Source organism: Elephantulus edwardii, unplaced genomic scaffold (genome assembly GCF_000299155.1).
Source record: "Elephantulus edwardii isolate Elephantulus edwardi_28Jun2011 unplaced genomic scaffold, EleEdw1.0 scaffold00133, whole genome shotgun sequence".
In the NCBI taxonomy this organism is placed as follows: Eukaryota; Metazoa; Chordata; class Mammalia; order Macroscelidea; family Macroscelididae; genus Elephantulus; species Elephantulus edwardii.
This window is the reverse complement of record NW_006399883.1, coordinates 4718201-4740011: the sequence shown is the minus strand read 5'-3', so window position 1 is coordinate 4740011 and position 21811 is coordinate 4718201. Positions and strand designations below refer to the sequence as shown.

General features: G+C 49.2%; 1 protein-coding gene across 1 annotated transcript in view; it reads right to left on the bottom strand.

The window, feature by feature from the left end:
• The window catches only part of WNT3A (wingless-type MMTV integration site family, member 3A), a 68841-nt gene extending 47089 nt beyond the window's left edge, over nt 1–21752 (bottom strand). The window contains exon 1 of the mRNA XM_006893913.1: nt 21642–21752. Within this exon, the coding sequence (XP_006893975.1) occupies nt 21642–21712 (71 nt within the window). The 5' untranslated portion in view covers nt 21713–21752. The remainder of the gene's footprint in view (nt 1–21641) is intronic.
• Between the last annotated feature and the right edge of the window lie 59 nt (nt 21753–21811).

The window sequence follows — 21811 nt, the reverse complement described above, 5'->3', positions numbered from 1 at the left end:
TCCTTCCTTCCTTCCTTCCTTCCTCTTTCCCTTCCTCCCTCCCTCCCTCTTGTGTGCACTCTTTTCCCTCCCTCCCTCCCTCCCTCCGGCCCTCTTGTGTGTGCTCTTTTCTTTCTTTCTTCTTTCTCTCTCTCTCTCTCCCTCCCTCCCTTCCTCTCTCCCTCTCTCTTTCCCTCCTTCTCTCTCTCTTTCTTGTGTGCTGTCGAATTGGATCCAACTGGCAGAGGAGGAGATTGCCCCTCCTTCTCCAGTGGAACATCTGCTGGATTCAAACCAGGTGCCTTCAGAGTTGCAGTGCAGCTTCTTGCCGCCACCAGGCCACCAGAGCTCCCTTCTGGTACATTTTCATAGACTCATGCACCATCTATGTGCACCCAACCTCTGCCTTCTTGCTCCCATGCCAGCTGTGTCCTTTACACTGCAAACATCGTGTCCATTGAGTCCATCTCTCCCCTTGCCTGAACGCAAGTTTCAGACCCAGCCTTGTTCATTATGGGCGCAGCTTCTTACAAAGGTTCAGGTAACCGGTTGAGACCTGTGGTGCGTGGGTTACACTGCAGGGCTTTGGGCATTGTGGGTGATAGTCTCACACAATGAACCCCCTTCCCAATCTTGCCTGGGAGTCACTGATTAAATTGGTTTTAGTTCTGATTCCATCCCTGACCCAGTGGGATTTTAATTAGGCACCTTTCCCTCTGGAAGCCTCCACCTGTACCAGTCACACAAGGAATTTGGACGATACTCTTTAACAAATGGAGAAACACTTAGGGACAGATCTCTGAAAATTAAGTAACCAGAAGATGGGCAGGAGATGGTTGAGTGGGGAAATAGGACTTTGGTTCAAGCTAGTTCAATATGAATCTAAGAAAACTAGAAGTTGTAAAAAGATTAAATGATACATTTGACAATCTAAATTCTAGGCATAAGTAAGATGAAATGAACTAATGTTTGCCATTTTCAATCAGTCATATCTCCTATGTGGGGAATAAGAAATTTAAGAGGAACAGTGTCATATTTAATGTGAAAAAGAATATTTCAAGGTCTGGTGGCCTCGTGGCAAGAAGCTGCCTTGCAATCCTGAAGATACACAGTTTGAATCCACCAGCTAATCTGCGGGAGAAGGAAGGACAATCTTCTCCCATGCGATTAACTGTCTTTGAAAATCCACCAGAGGGTCAGCTATGAGTCTGTTCCGACTTGATGGTACATAATAACAACAATCTTGAAATACAACATCCTCAGTTACAGGATAATTAATATCCATGTATCTGTAAGGAAGATAGTTGTGGGAGCTCTGGTGGCCTAGTGGTAAGAAACTACACTGTAATCCTGAAGGCTCTCAGTTCAAATCCGTAAGCTGCTCCTTGGGAGAAGGATGGGCGGGCTGGTTTTGACTCAACGACACACAACAACAACAAGAAGGAAGATCAGTTAATACCACTATATTTCAAAGTTGTGCACCAATCACAAATGTAAAAAATGAAGACATTGAAGATTTTTTCTAACTTGTGTAGTCTAGTTTGAAATAGATCAAATACTCAAGCTGCATCGAAAAACACTGGTGATTAGGATGTAAAAGATGAAAACAAAGAAAGAACATCACTCGGTGGAAAACATAGTCTTGGTGATAGAATTAATGTAAGACCGAATTTTGGAAAACCATTGGAATTATTATTTTTAAAACTGCATAAATAATGACTAAACACATAGATCTTACCAGATGCAATGTACAGGGATTGCATGGAATACACTTGTGCAAATACATGATGGTGAAACTCGATATCATGGGTCAAAGCAAGGCCAGGGATCAAACAGACCATCAATTATCCAAGGCAAATTTAACTTGAACTTGCATAAAATGAGTGCATTATAAAAGCAAGTGCATTAGAGCCAAAGTATGACCCTGAGTATACCCTACTTGATCATCCCTAGAATAGATTACAGATCAAACATTCAAACTGAAGACTAGAAGTATTGGAAGATGATATCAAATATGAAGAATGCAAAAAGTTAGTAAAAAGACAAGAAGGAAAGGAAAGATCAAAACAATGTCAGAAGGGACTCTGAAACTTGCTCATGAATGTAGAGTAGCTAAAATAAAAGGAAGAAATCGTGACAGAAAAGAACTGCACGAAAAAAAAAATTAAAAAAAAAAGAACTGCACAAAAGATTTCAAACAGTAGCTTGAAAAGGCAAAGTATTATAATAAAATGTGCAGAGGTAGAGTTAGAAAACCAAAAGGCAAGAACATAGCATTTCTCAAACTCAAGGAATTGAAAAACAAATTCAAGTATCAAGTTCCAATGGTGAAGGATTCTATAGGAAAAATGTTGAATGACAAAGAAGTAAAAGATTCCATAGGTAAAATATTGAATGATGAAGAAGCATCAAAGAAGATGGAAGAAATATACAAAGCCACTGTACCAAGAAATTGATCAGTATTTACTCATTTTAGGAGGTCACATTTGATCAAGAATCATTAAAAAAAGGAAATCATATTAAAGAAAGAAGTCGTAGCTCCACTGAAGGCACTGGTGAGAATGTCAATTTTATTTTTTAAAATGAATGCAATGTTGGAATTGTTAACTCTTCTAAACTCAGAAACTTGGAAGGTAGTTATTTGGCCAACCTACTAGAAAAGATCCACATTTGTACTCATTAAAAAAAAAGATGATCCTAGCAAGGGCTGTATAATGGAGTGGACCTGGGGGGAGGGGTTGTAAAACAATGAAAGAATTTTTCTTTTACTTTTCCAAGAGGGGAGTGTACTAGGGGGTTGGGAGGGGAGGGGAGAAAAGTACAACAATGAATGAATGGAAATTCAAAGTCTCTGTAAATTTTCATTGAAATTAATAATAAATTTTTAAAAAAGGAAAAAAAAAGATGATCCAATAGAATGTAAAATTACACAATAACAGCAATCACACACAAGTAAAATTTGGCTTAAGAGAATTAAAAAAACCAGTAACTTATCAACAGGGAACTTGAATTGAAGCTTGATTCAGAAAAAAGATGTGGAAGAAGTGATATCATTGCTAATGACAGATGGACCTTGGTCAAAAATAGAGAAAATCAGGAAAAATGTTTACTTGTGTTTTATTGATTCTGCAAAGTAATTTGACTCTGTTGATTATTATACATTATGCATAACATTTCAAAGAATGGGAATTCCAGAATACTTTGTGCTCATACAGAAGCCATACATATATCAAGAAACAGTTTTTAAAACAGAAAAAGGGAAACATGTGGTTTAAATAAGGAAGGGTGTTTCAGAGATGTATCTTTTCACTATCCTTATTCAGTTCAAAATAATGCAAGAAACTGGACTATATGAAGAAGAATGTGGCACCAGGATTGGAGGAAGGTTCTTCAACAACCTGCATTATGCAGATGACACAACCTTGCCTCCTGAAAGAGGATTTAAAGCACTTACTAAAGTAGAATAAATACCATAGACTTTAGTATGGATTATACCTCAGCATAATCAAAACAAAATTATCACAACTGGAACAATAAGCAATGCTATGATAGAGAAAAATCTTGAAATTGTCAAGGATTTAATTTTGCTTTAATGTACAATCAGCCACCATGGAATTAAGAGGAAAGAAATTAAATTATATATTGCATTGGGAAAATCTGTTGTAAAAGACTCAGGGCTAAAAACAAAAGACATCACTTTGAAGACTAGGATGCGCCCCATCCAAGCTGTGGTACTTCAGCAGTCTCATACATGCAAAAGTTGGACAGTGAATAAGGAAGAGCAAAGAATTGATGCCTTTCAATTGCGGTGTTTGTGAAAAATACTGAATTGACTGTGAACTGTCAGAGAACGAACAAATTTGTCATGGAAGATAGGTGGCCAGAATATTCCTCAGAAAGCAGGATGGCAAGACCTTGTCTAATGTCCTTTGGGTATCTCATCAGGAAAAACCAATTTCTGGAGAAGGAAACCATACTTAGGAAAGCAGAGGGTTAGTGAACAAGTAGAAGATCCTTAACAAGATGGATTTCTCTAGTGGCTTCAGCAATGTGTGCAAATATAACACAGCTAGGACTGTGAGGACGGCAGGACCAGGCAGCGTGTTTCATTCTGTTATGCCTTGAGTTGTCATGACTTGAACCAACTTGAAGGCCCCTAACAATAGTTCTGAAGCTTTCATGGAATTTCCCACATCCTATTCTCTGGCCTGCCCATCAGACTCCTTTGACCTCAGAACTACAAAGGGCTGTTGCAGCCAGACTCTGCAGGCCTTGATGGATATGAAACCCAGGAGCGGGTGGTGGAGACTGGACTAGTGGTTTTCAAAGTCTGACTTTGGAGGTTCCTGGATCCTCCACAGGGACTAGTACAGGGATTCAGGTGGAGGGGACCATCTGGGTAGATGGTTTACCCAATACTGAGGGGGATATGAGGTTTTAAACCAGGGCTGGTTGATCACCCTGGAGATGGTGAGGGCTTGTTATAGTCAGGCTCCTCCACTCCACCTTGTAAAAAGTAGGTCTAGACTTCACACTCCACATAAGACTGTCACAAAAGTGTCTCAAACAAATGTTGACAAAGTGCCTGCAGATGCGTTAAAGGGCAGAATGGACTGACACTTGCAAAACTCTGGAGTGCATAAAAAATGAGAAGGGAAGGAGTGGTTAGATGTGTGTGGCTTGTGGGTAGATGACAGTCAGTGGAAACATTTCACCTTTTCTGCATGTTTGAAGATTTTAATGATGTAATGTTGGCATAAGGTTTGCAAGTCATGGCCGTGGCTTTAGCACTTTTGAGAAGGCAGCTCTGAGGTCACCAGGTTGCTCCCTCCTTTGTTGCTGCAGCCGGGCCACAGCTGGGATGGAGGGTGAGGGAGCACCCTGAGAAAGAACATACACTGGGGTTGATGTTGTTTGGCTAACTAAATGTGCTAGGTTGTCTGAAGATTCAGAACAAGGAGGAATCAATGAGACTACTTTGTTTAGACAGAAAAAAAGTCTAGGAAGACTTTTGTAACAGCTTGATGCCTATGCTTCTCACCTTGAGTCGGCTTAAGCCTCTCACTAGGCTGGAAGGTCTGGTCCAGCAACAGATAGCCCATCTCAAGGTCCCCATCCTCATTACTGATGCCTCCATGGGCTCACTAGGCGGGGTGAGGGCACAAGAGAATGAAGAGACCTCTGTACCTGCCTCAAGAACCTGGCCCTCCTGTCACTTCTCCGCACTTCTTGTCTTGCCCGCCTCAGAGTGAAGGGAGGAGAGTCTTACCCTCTTCCCCTGCCATCCTAGGCCCCTGATTCAGGGCAGCAGAGGGGTTCTCATAGCTGGGTCTCCCCTACGCCTAAATGCGTCTGGAGTGTGCTGAGTCAGTGTGCCAGGACAGCCCAGAGTATCCCTGCCACAGCCCTCCTGCAGGGCAGGCCCCGGCATGTCACTACCCATGTGCTGCCAGGGTCCATGCGGCACAGCCTGATGGTTCCGGCTGTCCTGGGGTTCCCAGCACCCACAGGATCCCCTGCACTTGTCCTAGGGAACTCAGGGACCACCTTGGTGCTTTTCCAGCCTCTCGGGACCCCCAAAGCACTCCATTTCCATGAACTGCTTCAGCAAGTTCTAAGAAGACAGTGACCAAGAGGAAGGACCTAGTCCTTGCAGAATGTAGTCTGGCTGGATGCTCACAGCAGTGGGGCAAGGGAGGACAGAGGCTGTGCATTGTGAGAAGGGCCAGGGTCGATTTATGGGCCTTGAAGGGTCACTAAAATCCAGACTAGTGACACACTCCCTCCCCTGTTCCTGTCAGGATGTGCATTTCTAAGTCAGGAGTGGATGGCCCAAAATGTTCAATTTTAGAACACTGTTAATTTGTAATTCCTTTTCTCTGTATCATTCTAAATGGAAAAGAGGTAAATTCTGATACAGGGCTGGAAGTCCAGAAGGAGAGGGGAAAAGCAAGGTCTTCCCAGAATGGAGAGGTCGCACCAGACAGTGGCACCAATTTCAGGCCAGCCCTGTGGCCCTCTCACCCAGGAAGGTGAATGCTGGGTGAAGAGTGGGTTTTGAAAAGGGTCAGGGCCTCAGCACCTCCAGACCTCCTTCACCTAATATGCCTGTACAGCCCTCCTCCCATAGCTGCCACAGTTCTCCCAGAGCCCTCGAATTTGTACCCAGAACAAGGGTATAAAATTATCATTACACCCAATGTGATGTGCCTTTCTGGACTACTGTTTGGACTAGAAATAGGACATTTGTGGAAATTCTGGTGAAATCAGCTGAAACTAAGGGCACCAATCAGTCAACTTTGGAGTCCTGGTGGTGCAATAGATTAAGTTTTGGTAGTGAGTCCTGGTGGTGCAGTGGATTAACTGTTAACCCAAAGGCTGGCTGTTCAAATCCATCAGTCTCTTAGTGGGAGAAAGAGGTGACAGTCAGCTTCTGCAAGGATTTGTTGCTGTTAGGTGCCGTCGAGTTGAGTGTAACTCCTAGCGACACTATGAACAAAAGATCTGAACCCTGTTCTATCCTGAACCATCCTCATACTTCCTGACACACAAGAGCCATTGCAGCAGTCATTGCATCAATCCATCTGTTCGAGGGTCTTCCTCTCCTTTGACTCCCTCCCCTTCCCAGTGTCATGTCCCATTCCCAGGGATAGTCCCTCCTAGCAACATGCCCAAAGTATGTGAGGCAAGGCCTCATCATTCTTGCCACCAAAGAGCACTCCGGCTGCACCCTCTCCAAGACGTATCTGTTTGTTCTCCTGGCACTCCATGGGATGTCAGTGTTCTTCTCCAACACCACAGCTCAAAGGCATCAATTCTTCTGTCATCCTTAATAGTTTTCCAGCTCTCAGAGGCATAGCAAGTGATCAGATAAACTTACAGCCTCAGAAATCCTGTGGAACAGTTGTACTTTGCCCTCTAAGAGTCTGTATGAGTCAGAATAGATTCAACAGCAACCAGTAACCGAGTTAATTTAATCACGTGTGCTTTAAAAACACAACTTTGCACCTATAGCTGAAGTAGTCTGGTAGATTAGAAGTGTAAAGGAGATTTGGAGGGGACAGCATCCCACTGCCAAATGAGGCCTGTAGGAACTGACTGAAGCCAGTCAACAGTAGGGAACTGGATTCCACAATGAAAAATGTGGGGAACGGGGAGTAGGTTCTTCTCCAACATCTGGAGACAATGAGACCCCAAGCACAGGCGCAGCTGAGTCCGGTGGTTCGTGCTGGGGTGCACTGGTGGCATAGCCCGCAGGGAGTTCTGCTGCTAACCCAAAGGTCACACCTCTCTGGTGACGCAAATCCACCAGTGACTCCGAGGGAGAAAGATGGGCCATCTACTGTGCAATTTACAGCATCTTGAAAACCTGCTAGAGGGTCAGCTATGAGTTGGACTGCCCTGAGCTTGAGTTTGACCTTGACATTTATGCTGATTTTTACACAACACTGAGAAAAAGAATTCTTCACCCTCTCTTTGCTTTTCTGTCCACTCAGTTTTTCTCCTCTCTCTCTGGTGTTCTAGAGGCTAGAACGCTTTAGGGTGGGCTTCTAAGGGGACACTGCCTCCTAGGGCTAGTGGCCCTCAATGTATGATCTCCAAGGACTGGTGAGACTCCACACTCATCAGCGCCCCTCCCTGTCCCCATCAGTGGATAGCACCTTGCCTCCCACTGCACCCACGTGCCCCCTTTAAACAGGATCTCTTATTAAACCTAATAATGTCTTCCTTCAAAACTCTTAGATTACTTCTCCCACCTTCAGCTGTCACCAGCTGCCTGTGCAGACTCTGCCTGGCTTCTGCCAGCACTCTGCCTGCCCACCACGCAGTGTTTGGCGCTCACGATGACCTTGTCTACAGGGCTGCAGACAGGTCTGGCTTGTTCTACACTCCCTGGAACCCACCCAGTCATGTGAACTGCATGGATGAGGAGCTGAGGTTTGGTATGGGGGACACGCCCGGGTCAGCCTGTTCATGAGCAGACCAGGGGAGTTAGCATCCATCTGCTCCAAAGTCCCTCAAATACTAATGTATATATAACTGGCCTGAACCCTGTCCTATCCTGTGCCATCTTTATCATCTCGAACACAATTGAGCCCATTGCTTCCATCATGGTGTCAGTCCATTTCATTGCGGGGGGGGGGGGGTGGTGGTTCTTTTCTTTCACTGACCCTCTGTCTTTCCAAGTGTGACGTCCCTTTCCAAGGAATAGCCTTGCATAGCCACATTACAAAGTATAAGAGACAAAGCTTCATCATCTTTGCCTTCAAGGAGCACCATGGCTACACTTTCTACATTATGTTGTTGTTGTTGTTAAGTGCTGATGAGTTGACTACGACTCCTAGCAGTCCTCTGAACAATGGCTCTGAACTTGCACTATCCTGAGCCAACCTTACCATCTCCGACACTCTTGACTTGAATTGTCACAGTCACTGCATTAATCCATTTCATCCAGGCTCTTCCTCTCTTACACTACCTTCCAAGCATCATGTCCTTGGAGAAGGACTGGTCCTTCCTGGCAATATGCCCAAAGTATGTGAGAGGGAGTTTCAAAATCCTTGCCTCCAAGGAGCAACTTGGTTTCACTCTCTCAAGAACAGACTTATTTGCTCTCCTTGCAGGCTCTGGTATATTCAAGACTGTTCTCCAGCACCACAACTCAAAGCTGTCAATTATTCTTCTGTCACCCTTCGTCCTTGTCCAGCTCTTAGGTGCACAGCAACCAATTGAGAAGACCAAGGCCTGAATCAGGTGCACCTTAGTCTCTAGACTGACATCATTGCTCTAGCACACTGGAGAGATCCTTGACAGTAGACTTTCTCAAAGCAACTACTTTTTTGATTTCCTAACTACTAGTGCCAAGAGTACTAATTGTGGATCTGAGCAAGATGAAATTGTAACGACCTCAGTTTTTCCTCCATCTATCATGATTCTTCCAATTGGCCTGATGATGAGTATCTTTGTTTTCTTGATGTTGAGATGAAATTCATATTGAAGTCCTTGGATTTCTGCGGCAAATGCTTCAAGTTCTCCTTAGCTTTAGTGAGCAAAGTTGTGTCAGCAGCATAATGCAGACTGTTGATGAGTCTTTTCTTTAATTCTGATGCTGCGTTCTTCTTCCTAAGTCCAGCCTCTCAGATTACCTGTTCAGCATGTAGACCAAAAAGGTATGGGGAAAGGATACATTCCTGATACACTCCCTTCTTGATTTTTGAACCATACAGTGTTCCCTAGCTCTGTTTGAACAACAATTTCCTGGTCTAGGTATAGATTTTAGATGACATTATTGTTTTTGTTTTGTACTGTTGAGTCAGAACTGACCCATAACTGACCCTTTGGTTGGTTTCCAGTGGCAGTTAATTGCACGGGAGGAGACTGCCCATCCTCCTGTGGAGCATCTGGTGGCCTTCAGCTGGTGTGCCTTTGGGATTGCTTGGGATAGCTTTTTGCCACTAGGCTGACATCAGGTGTGTCAAATCACCTACAACTCATAGTAACCCTATGAACCTGTGATACCCTCATGATCTCCACCTTCAAGCTCACTGCTGCAGTCACTGTGTCAAGCCAGGGTTTTAGGTCTTCCTCTCTTTCACTGATCCTTCACTTTTCCCATTATAATGTCTTTTCCCAAAGACTAACCCTGCATGTCATGCTCAAAGTATGTGAGATAAATTTTACCTATTCTTGCCTCTAAGGTTGATATGTGCCATCAAGTCATCTGTGACTCACGGAGATCCTACGTACAATAGCTCTGAAGTCTGCCCTGTCCTGAGCCAGTCACACTGACTCTGACACAATTACCCCTATTACCCTAGTCACTGTATCAATCCATCTCATCTTGGGTCTTCCTCTCCTGCGCTGTCCCTTCTCCCTTCCAAGCATGACATCCTTCAAGGATTGGTCCCTCCTGGCCACGGGCCCAAAGAATGTAAGACAGAGTTTCAAAATCCTAGCCTCCAAGGAGAAACGTGGCTTCATTCTATCCAAGACAGACCTATTTGTTTTCTTGCCAGCCCATGGTATGTTTAAGACTTTTCTCTAGCACCACAACTCAAAGGCATCAGTTCTTCTACTATCATCTTTAGTCATTATACAGCTCTCTGATGCATAGCAAGCACTTGTGAAGACCATGGACTGGATCAGGCGCACCTTAGTCTCTAGACTAATTTAGTTGCTTTTCAGTATTCTGGAAAGGTCCCTGACAGTGTATTTACCTATTGCAATTTGTCTTTTGATTTCCTGACTGTTGTTGCCAACAATATTGATTGTGAAGGGAAATCTGGTGGCCTAGTGGCAAGAAGCTGCGCTGCAATCCTGAAGGCACACAGTTCAACTCCACCGATGCTCCACTGAAGAAGGAGGGGCAATCTCCTCCTGTGCCAATTGGATCTGACTTGAAGGTATACAACAGGGGAGAGAAAAAAAAAGACAGAAAAAGATTGTTGATTGTGGAGCCAAGCATCTTTCTTTTACTTTGCCCAAGACAGATCTGTTTGTTCTTTCAGTAGTCCATGAGATCTTCAGTACTCGTTGCTAACACTACAGTTCGAAGGTACCAATTCTTCTTTGGTCTTACTTATCCATTGTAAGTGCAGGCTGTAGTAATGGAGCAGAGACTATGCAGCCACCATTCAACTGAAGACCTAGAATGTTAAAGATGTTCCCTAGGTCCCAGCATTAGGGAATGACTGTAGTAGGAGATGCGAAGTGACCACATCGCTAGTCACTGGTGAGTAACATTGATTGACTTTGGTCTGTTGCTTCGGAACTCTAGGAGCCTCAGTTTACCCAGCTAGCACTTGAGGTCATTGACCTAGAGCATGATCTTCAATTTGGGGTCTCCACACCAGCAGCAGCAGAGCAGAGGGGACTTGCTGGAAATGTACATCCTTGAGTCCCACCCAGAGCCGCTGAGTCAGACACTGGGGGTGGATCGGGGCTGAGACTCAACAAGCCCTCTGGGGATCAGTTCACTTGTGTTTAAGAAACACCAGATCCTGGGATTGCCAAGTCCACTTCCGGCTTGAGCAGCCTAAGACATTGTAATCTTTCGAAGGATACTTCCAAGGTTTCTTAAAGCCCAAACCTTTTAGGGCAGCAGCTAAAGCCTGTCCTTTGGTTTCTGCTTCTGAAAGACCATAGCTTCCTGAAACTTTGGAACACTTCTCCAGAGTACGGGTTTAGAGCTCTAAACAGGAGAATGGGATTGCACCAGGTCACTGTCAATCACGGCCAAGAGCGGAGTTACTGCTTGTTTCTCTCTTCATTGGGGAACGGAGGACCTGTCCCCTATTGGACTGGCCCTGGAAGTCAATGAAGAGTGTACACAATCACCTTGGGCTGTCAAGGACCTCTGGAGCCGGCAATTGGCAGAAAGAGGAAGCATGACTGGTGAACATTCCAGAAGACAGCCAGACCAAAGGGGGAGCTGCCTGGTTCAGACAGGGAGAAGGGCAACAGCAGACATGCTGCAGGGCTGCCAGTGGGCACCTGTGCCTGTGCTAATGCTCTGGGAGGATCTGGAGGACAGGTAGGCCCAGATCCTACCCCAGTTCTCGCCTGCATTCCTGGTGTTTCAAATGAACTCTCCAGTCCCTTGTCTTCATGTATTTGTTGTTGTTATGTGTTGTCAAATAAGAACAGACTCACAGTGACCCTACAGCTGGTTTTCAGAGGCTGTAAATCTCACTGGAGAAGGTTACCCATCTTTCTCCCGTCGAGTAGCTGGCGGATTCCAAGGGCTTGCCTTTGAGTTGGCAGCGTAGCTCCTGACCCAGTAGGCCACAGGTATGCAAACTGGTATCCAGAGAGGAAAAGGCAGGGCCTTTTCAGTTCTTCACGAGTGAGTGCAGGTGGGAATGCTAGGCACAGCACAACACAAGATGCACACCCATCTTCAAGTGGGGGAATTCCAAGTCAGCCATTGTTCATTCAGCACCCACAGTCCCATAGTCTTAGTCACGGTGAGGCTCTCACCCTTGCCAGGGTGACACAGGAACCCACAGGCCCTTCGGTTTGGAAAAGTGTTTGTTGCTGGAGACGGCATCATGGACCTCCTCATCACTATGGAGTGTTCCAGCAGGCAGGGCGCTCAGAGACCAGCCAGCCCTGCCCAGGTGTACTGCAGCCAAAGCCTCTGGTGTGTGCCTTGTTCCTTTCTTGGCCTCAGGGAAAAGCCAGGTGGGAGGGTGCCAACATGCCCTGGGGATTGGGGAGAAGCAGGGGTGGGAGGATCCGGCCCACCTCGCCTCACCCCTTCCTCTCACTGCTGCACCTGGCTGCCCTGAGTCACCCAGTGAGGAATCTGCTCACTTCCCCTCCGGCTGGCGGCCCAGTGGGGAGGAAGCTCCCAGGAGCACCCACCCCTTTCCACCACCCTGCTGGAGAGGCTAACTGCTCCTAGTCCAGAGAAGGTGCGCAGTTGAGAGGCTGGTGGTAGGGGCCTAGATGGGTGCTGAGGAGACCTGGAGATGCAGTCTGTTAGAGAGATTGAAGGTAGTTTTGGAAGCAGAGTGCACATTGGCGTGCCCACTGGCTCTGTGATTATAAGAAGTTGTGCGCGTGTGCGTGTGTGTGCGCGCGTGTGTGTATGTATGTGTGAAGGAGAGACTTTGGCACAAGAAAACACTAGGATGAAGTTGGTCAAGGATTTGCTCTCCTTCCAGGTGTTTATCAACGCTTTTGTCAGTTGTCTTTTAGTAATGATTTGTTTTTAAGGTGAGCTGCCACCTTCACTCAGAACGTGCATGAGTGTGTTTTTGGAAACGGGCCCCATGTGGTCTCCCAGCCCCAGGACTGCTGATGCCTCAGAAGCCACACCTTCAGCCTGGAAACACTAATGATTTTCTTCCCTCTTGTTGAGGGAAGGTGGGCGCCCGGCCAGACCATTCTGCCCCGCATGGAGAGAGATGCTGGCTGGGACATGCAAGGAAAGGAGGGAGGGCCAGGTTGGTGCCCAGCCTCTGCCTGGACTCTCACGTGAACTTTGCCATCACTGTGTGGCATCACTATGTGGCAGGAGAGTGGGAGGCCCAGTGACCAAGGGCTGGACCCCACGCTAGCCTCATTCACTCTCTTGTGTGTTTTGAATGCTTCTCTGGATATATCCATGGAGTCCCAGGTCAGAATATATACTAAAAGCATGTAATAGAATGTCAGTTAGTGCAAGAACCTTAGACTTGAAGGGCTGCATCCTTTTTCTAGTGGTAGCATCCTGGTTTCTGACACCCAGGAATGGCTTCCTTGGTGGGCAGCATCAAAGACAGGGCATGAGCGAGCTGTGTGTCCAGTGTGTGCTGCCAGTGTCCCTGCAAGTCTACAAGACTTACAGGGCACACAGGCAGCCTGTGGGGGAGACAGGAAGTCCTCCTGGGGATGGTGATGCCTGGTGGTTCCTCAAAGTGAGAAGTGCTGGCTGGGCCTAGCAGGGAACTCTGTTATTATCCTGTTTGCTATTACTCCTACTCCCTTCCTGGGCCTCAGTTTCTCTAAGAACACAAAGTGAAGCTTATGCTGAAGACCAGATTCTCCTTTCTCTTGACTGGAATCGTGAGGTCCCAGTCCTGCAGTATCTCCTCTGCAGTAGGCCTCCTGGGGTAGGGGGGGCATGTCCTTGCCCTGGGCTGTGTCAGAGCTGTGGCAAGTCTTCCCAGCAGGCCTAGAGTCTGTCTTCTGCCATCAAGGTCCTCCATAGCCTCATTCAATTGACATCTGTCCTGGATGATAGGAAGATCCTGTTCCCTCTTGGAAAAGGAGTGGCCAGAGCCGGCTTCCTCCTGGACTGGGCTCCCTTGAGGGTGCATGCTGTCTATGGTACCCTTTGGGACATATCTGCTATTTTCTGTAACGAGTGGCCCAGAAAGAACCTGGTGCCTCCGTATGGGGCTTTCACAGCATGCTTTCAGCCACAGACCTTGCAGGGAACTAGCACATTCCCTCAGAAAGGCTGTCAGTGGGGCAGGGCCACCAGAATGGCTGCTAGGCCCCGTGTCTTCCCAGCGAGCTCCACAGTCCTGCCTGAGCCCTGGCAGCACCCCTCCTCCCGAGCCGGGCCTGGATTACTGACACATACTTCGAGCAAGTCCCGGCAGGTGGGCAGAGAGGCTCCCTGTGCCCGCGGCCACGCATTTGCCTGCTTCCCTTGGCGGCAGCAGCACGTTTAGCTGGGAAGGAATGTGGAAGCACGGCACCTCCAGCTGTCTCACTGAAGACGTGAGGAGGGAGACTGAGGCAGAGCTTCTCACCTGCCTGTCTACCCCCTTCACTGCACAGCCCACGGTGGAGGAAACCGAACATGAACTCCTCACACCCCTCTAGAGTCAGGTCGTTCACAGAGCTTCAAAACCCTGTGGAGCAACTATGGAGTGAAGAGGGGTGCAGAGAGGTCAACAGGGAAGGAAGAGGCATAGAGCATCCTTGTTTAATGGCACAGATCCCATATGACATGGGTAACATTAATGAAGAAACAGAAAAAAAAAATCAGGGAGTGCCTCCCCCCAGATGCACATCAAGGAGGCTAAGGCGCTGGGGCTGGAGCCCCACTAACGTCTAGTTCAGGGGAAGATGACAGAGACAAGAGCCTACGTGGGGAGTACACATGAAGACAGTGCGTGGGGCCGGGAGGGCATGCGGACATGCGCCTGGCTGAGGAGAACCTGGGGGAGATGTGGAGCACACGCTTTGCACTGTCTTGCTCAGCATTGCACCTGCCCTGCACACGGTGGTGACCTGAGCTCGTGGAAACTGCACAGATGGCAGCAGACAGACCTAGTAAGAGGACGGCCAGGTGGCCGAGGGGAAGGAGTGGGGCCTCTGTCCAGTCTTCCCTTGAGAGCCGCAGGTTCCTGGGTGGCATCATTTTCAGCCCACAGATAGATGATGGTCAGGCATTCCAAGTTTTTATGTTTAGGAAGATTTCCCCACATGGAGCCAAATATGCTTCTGTGGAAACCACAAGCATCTCTCTTGAGCCACAAGGTTGTCCATTCCTCCCCTCGTAGTGCTTGGATATGCAAAGCAGCCACAGCTTCCCCTGAACTCCCCAGAAGCAGGCAGCACAAACCCTGTAAATACTCCTAACGGTAAACACAGAGTCCGGTCCTCAGTTAAAAACAAGGGCTGGGTAGTGAGGAGCAGTAGGATCTTGGGGGTAAGGAAGGGACCAATGTGGGCTTGGAGCAAGTGCGAAGGCTCCACGCCTTGTGGTAGTTGTGGCAAGCACTGCACAAATAAATAGTGAGGTACTTAAAAATTGTTCCCCACAGCCCATCATAGCAAAATATAATAAAAATGTGGCAGCACTGCCTGTCAATGATGATGTCTCCAAGCACCGAATCTCCGTTCTGTCCTCTTCTGTCCAGGGCTACACTCAGTTACCCTGAGTAAGTTTCACAGACAAGACCCATTCAGTCTTGGGCCACAGTTCTAGAGTCCTCTGGAAACAAACTTGTCTCCAGGGCACCTGCGGCGGGAGCTGTGGGCTCCAAGCAGCACACCTCTGTCAGGGCTGGCGTTTTCAGCCCCCTCTCAATCCCCTGAAGTGTTAGCTTCCTCAGCCACGTCTAAGAGCTGCATCTAGTTGTCAGTCAGCCTGCTTGGCTAAGAAGTTAAGAAAGATGCTAAGGAAGGACCACAGAGCTAGCTGAGAGCAGCCGGAAAGCATCCTGTCCCTGGAGGGGCTCATACAGAAGCCGAAGCGTTTGGGGCAATGTTGTTACAGAAGTTAATACCATGTAATTGTTGGGGTTCCTCTTTGCTCTGTGTTTTTATAATGATTACATTTATTTATCCTGTTCTCCTTTCCCCAAATTCCTGGAGGTTATGCCAAATGAAATGGAAAACCATTTCAAAAAATGACAATTGGTGAAATGAAATGGAGAGGCAGCCAGCTGAGAGAATGTGCTCCATCCGAGCCCCGTACCAGCATGGAGGTTTTCAGTAGCCAAGTTAGAGAGGTATCCTCCAGTTTTCAGTTCTAGGAGGGAAAATTGCCTTGGTGGGTCTTCAAAGGGCCAGTTGAATGGATGCTGCTCTTTGTGGCTGTAATGCACATAACTGCTTAACCCTGGGTTTGTGGTTCTGTGAAGGCAACTGTCCCTGGGGCCCCACATTGTGAGGGTCCACCTGGTGTCTTGATGTCTCTGTTTTATATGCTCGTCTTTGTCATCCTTAGCCTTAGAGTCCCTGGAGACAGGACATGGGGTGGGGGGGCAGAGGACAGAAACACAGGAGTTGAGAGGCAGAGCAGATTCCACTGCTCATCCTCAGGACAGGTGTGGGGCCCTGAATGTGTCCTCCTGCTCAGCTTCCAGGGCCTCACCAGTGTGTCTGTCCTGGCACCCTCGAGGTGGCCTCCTCATGCAGTCCCTGCTCACCTGGGCCCACAGCCATCAGAGCGCCTGGTACATTTGTGCAGGCTGCTCGTCTCTCCCCCACCAGCAACCACAGCTGCTATTCCTGCGCACCACCTCAAGGGGTGCACCTCCAGAGAGCGTCCATGACCTCCAGGTCTGAACAAGTGAGGCTGACCTCTCTTGAGGAGTCACCCACTGTGCTCAGTTCCTGAACTACAATGATGCCCTCACCAGGCCCTGTTCGAGCTCTGCAAGGGGATGTGCTGCCTGACGGGTTGTGCAGGAGGGACCTGGGACGGTCAGGGAGCAAGTGAAGCCCCCCAGGCCAAGCTGGGTGATAGGAAAAGCAGAGTTACCTCTGCAGAAGACAGCACAGGTGACGGGAGAGAGGAAGGCTCTCCAAGGCCCAAGGAAGCTCCACCAGGCACCTGCTGCTGGCTCTGTAGACACCATGGAAGCTGAAGTGTTTCTCAGTGATGTGTGTGGGAGTGTTAGAGGAGTTGTTGGAGAGTCTGTGAGACAGATCAAGGTCAAAGGAAACAGCACCAGTTACAGCTAGGCCTGGCTGGGGTGATCCTGTACTCCACGCACAGACACAGGGACTGGCGAGCGCCAGACAGACAGCAGACAAAGGGGTACACCTAACAGGTGCTCCAGTCACCACCCCCTCCCCCCATCTGTGTGCGAAGGTGGTGATGGTGGCCAAGGGCAGGGCAATGAATCTACTCATGCCTCTTAGAAAGCTTGGTAGTGTGGCTCCTGGATGGGAGGGGAGATTCTGGGAGCAGGAAGGGTGTTATGTCCCCCAAAAGAAAGTGCTGTAAATCCTAACCTCTCTTTGCCTGTGGTTAAAACCTCATTTTAGAATAGGTCGCCTTTGTTATGTTAATGAATAGGATTAGTGTAGGGTGTGTCTCAAGTCATTCTCTTTTGAGAGAGAGAGAGAGAGAGAGAGAGAGAGAGAGAGAGAGAGATGGGATAAGACAGATGTCAAGACACATGGAGATCTCCAAGGGGGATCAGGGAGTAGAAGCTGAGGAATTAGGGACCTTCCTCCAGAGCACACAGAGAAAGAACGACTTTGCCCAGAATTTGGACTCCCAGCCTCCTAAATTGTAAGGAAAGAAATTTGTTTCTTAAAGCCAACCACTTGTGATATGTCTGTTTTCTAGCAACATCTAGAGAACCAAGAAAGCAATAACATGGTGCGTGATGGGTGTCCCTGAGTGTGAAGTGCAGTGGGGTGGGAGAGTGGGAGCCTGAAGTATCCATAGACGAGGGGGGGCAGCTGGAGGGTGATGGCCTGTGTGCTGCTGTGGTGGGGAGAGGGAAGGCACCCTGGCCTCCACATCTCTGATGGGTCACAGTGACCCAGATAGGGAGAACCAGCAGCAGGTTTTTCAGTCTTAAGCACTTTACCCACTGCTTCATGTCATAAGAATGAGGAGAGACGTGCTCGCTCCTCCAAACCACCCCAAGGCCCATTCCATATTAAGATGGACTCTTTCTATTAGTCTTAATTCAACAAGAGTTCAGCTTGACTACGAGGTAAGGGTAGGGTCCTGGGTGGTACAAATGATTGTTAGACCAAAGGGTTGCTGGTTCTGACTCCTTTTTCCACAGATACCTCAGAAGACAGGCCTGGTGATCTTCCAAAATTATCAATTCAACTCAACTCATTGTTGGAATTGACTTACAGCTGACCTTCTAGCAGGTTTTTGGAGGCTGTAAATTGCACAAGAGATTGTCATGTTTTCTCCTGATTTGCCACTGCTGGCTTCGAACCTCAATAGAGGATGTGGCTGTTGTTAGATGCCATCAAGTCTACTATTACTCATAGAGATTCTAGAAACAGATCGGAACTCTGTCCCACCCTCACCATCCTCAATATTGTCGAGCCCTTTATTTCCGTCATTATGTCAATTCATCTTGGTCTTCCTCTTTCTCTTACCCTTCATTTCCCCAGCTCCCTCCTGACAACATGCCCCAAGTACGTGAGGAAAGTTTCACCATCCTTGCCTCAAGGAGCACCTTGGTTATACTTGACAATCTTACAGGGCAGCGGGTTCCATACAATGGGTTGGCTAGAGTTGAAATAAACCCAACAGGGTAACGTCAACAAAAAGGGGAGGAGGAGAAGAGGAAGTGAAGACTCCCGTCCAGGCCTGCACCACTTGGCCTCTGGGACACATCCCGACTCCTGCAGGGAGCTACCCAGGAAAAGAGAATGGTTGCATTAAAGCTCCTAGTTTGGACCTCGCCTTCCTTCCATCCTGGGAAGGAGCCTAGGAAAACAGTCCTAAAGACGGCTCCACTCTAGAGCCTTCTCTGAGATGAGCTGGCCGGTGCCTTAGATATGCGCCTCTGGTCCCTCAGGCATCTCATTCTGGGGAGGCTGTGGTCATTCAAATTCCCACACGGTGCTGCCAGTGACACCTTCTCTCGCTGGATCCCTCCCTCCCACCAAGAGCCTCACCAACTTCAAAAGCCTAATTGCCCCTGATTTGGGCTGTTTCCTTGTTTTGTTTCCCCAGGTGAGGAAGTTCCTGGTCAGTTTCACTTTCATATGCGATTGGTCCCACACTAACAGCCAGGCTACAACTGGCCTGGGGTTGGGAAGTGTTTGGAAAGACTGAAGGGGCGTGTGGCTTTGTTTTAGGGAGGGAAGGTGAAACCACCAATTAGGAAGGCTGAGGGTGAGGTGAAAAGTTATAAAGAAATGGACCCAATGGTCTGGGCGACTCCAGCTGTCTCTTTCCCTCCCCGGCTCCTCTACAGGCCGCCCAGGGCCCCCACCCCCCAACCCTTTCAGCAGATGCCAAGGCTCTTGAGACAGATGATGAATTAACTGGGAGCAGGAGAAAAGATGGCATTTGGAAAGTTCTCTCTTCAGGTAGAGAGTGCAGATGAAGATAGAAAATAAACTCTCCCACTAATTAATTGTATAATGTTATGTGTTACTCATCTTTGTAGATTCAAAGATCTCATTCTTTACCTTTGCCTGTCTTTTCTTTTCCTTTTTTTGGTTCTCGGTGACATTTTCTCTATTCTGTCCTGTGCACGCACATGTGCTTATGTACATATGTCTGTCCTGGTGTATGCGCATTTTTGTTGTTTCAAGAGCCTGTCCTTTCCATGTCTGGCTTATCTTGGGGAGAGGGGAGAGAGAAGTGTGAGTGAGGGGTTGGACGTGTCTTGTCTCCAGGGAGCCAGTCCTTGCCTAAGAAACATTTCAGGAAACAGCATATGAAGAAAGGGTCAGAAATCTCCCCAAGAGTAAAGAGTGAGTAAATAGAGAGACTTTCCCAATCAGAATTAGATGGGGTTCAACATAACTCTCTTCTTTCCAGGCTCTGTGCTGAGCTGGAGGTTGCTGAGAGTGGTGGTGTGAACAAGGCGATCTCATCTCTTTCCTAGAATCTTCAACCTTATTCGGAAAATGCATATTCCATTAAGCTGGCCATTAAGTCGGGACACACTTGGCGCAGGTGAAAAGAGGTGGGAGGGTGGGCGCGCACGTGAGGCCAAGGACCCTTGGGGCAGAAGGCAACTGGCAACTCCAGCGTGGGGGAGCCTGGTGGCTAGTGACAGGGCCCTTCTTTTATAGGAGGCATGCGGGGGCGAAGGAGCTTCCTTGTGGGCCCAGGAATGCTAAGGAGGGTTCTAATTAGAAGCCTGGGCTCCTAACCCACAGGCTCTCCGACGCTCTCCCTTCTCACACCCCGCGGCTGGCGGGGCGGGCGTCAGTGTCCGCGTGCCAGCGGGCACAGCAGCCTCGGCGGCCCGCGCTCGGGGCGGCAACCGGGCGCGCAGGTGCTTCGCGGCGGCGGCGCGTGGCTGTGAGGGCGGGCGCGGGAGGCGCAGGCCAGGGCTGGCGGGCGACAGCGCAGCGCGCCCAGGGACTCTTGGGACCCTTGGACACCCGGTCAGGCCCTCCCCTCGCCCGCCTGTGCTGCTTTGGGGTCCGACAGACCTCCGAGCCCCCCTCCTGGGCGCCCCTGATCCCGAGCCATCTCGACGAAGAGAAAAATTATTATCGGATTAAATGTACTTCGGCTTTCTCGCTCTCTCCCATCCCCTTCCCCTCGGCGTAATTATTATAATTCCAGGCAAGCCGTCGGAGAGGGTTCCTGGAGGGGGGCAAGCGTGTTTGTGGGGAGGCTTCTCTCCAATTCTGGGTCATCGTCAGCCACCAGCCCGGCTCCTCACCTCCCACCGCGCCAGCACACCCCTCCCAGCTTGGTTCAGAAAATCCTGGGCATCTTTCTGGGCGCCTGCCTCCCCGAGGACAAATCGTCCTGGGATTGACTGTACGGTACTTGGGGGTGCTGGCTGTGCAGAAAAGGAAGCTTCCCCCCAGACAATCCCCCCCCCACCCCGTCCAGGGTAACAACAACCTCCCCAGCCTCTGCCCCTCCCAAATGTGCAGATGAAGGAGAGGCTGCAGAGTTAAGACCCTTGGGGATCCTTCTATGGCCAGTCTGCCCGTCAACCTCCAGGCTCAGAAGTCTTCCCATTAACACGCGCTGTCGTGGGTGGGAATGAGGATCCCTTCAGATATGGGGTTCCAGCCTCGCTGGAGTCTCACAGACTTCGTCACTCTCCTTACCTCTTCAGCAGGCCCACCACAGCCCGCGCAGGGGGCGCACAGACGGAGCCCACACCCGCTCCCAAACAGAGGCCATAGGAAGAGCTGGGAGGCAGGGTGACGGCCCAGTGCACCCTGCCGCCGGCTCCCCACCCCTCCCGGGGCTCGGTCCCAGCTGTCTTTACGTAACTTTGCTGCTTCGAGCTGTTCAGTCTTGTCTCACTGACTTTGTTTTAAAGTGTGCGCGCGCGTGCGTATGTATGTATGTATGTGTGTACAAGATAGGGTCCTTGCGGAAAGTCTCCGGCTAATCTTCCTCTCCCCCCCCCCGCGCCGCCTCCTGCTCGCCCTCCCATCTCCTCTTGCTGTCTCCTGGCCTCTGACTGCACGTCGCCTGGCGTCGGTGTCGCCTGTGCCCCATCTCATTCCCGCCCCTCTCAGCCCACTGCTCTCTTCGTCCGACGCCAGGAGCAGCCAGGACCTTTCCGCGCTTAGTTGGTCCTCTGGGCCAGAAGGTCAAAGCCCCTGGAAGCTCCACGCCCTTGTCCCAGTCTGGCCCAAACAGGTCGATAGTGGCCGCCAAGGAAAACAAGACTGCACGGCCCGAGCGGAGCAGGAGGAGCAGGGCGCGGGTTCCGGGCCACCGTGGGCGCCCAGCCCGAGGGGACCGCGGCTCGGGGGCGGGACAGGGACAGAGGCGGATGAAGGGAAGTCTCACTCACCACCAGATCGGGTAGCTGCCCAGAGCCTGTTTCAGGCCGCAGAGGAATAAGAAGTATCCAAGCGGGGCCATCGCCAGACAGGAGAGCGCACAGGGCCGGGAGTCCGCCCCGAGAGCGCGGGCGCCGGGGCGGGCTGGGCCCTGGGAGCTGGCGCGGCTGCGGCTCGGGGG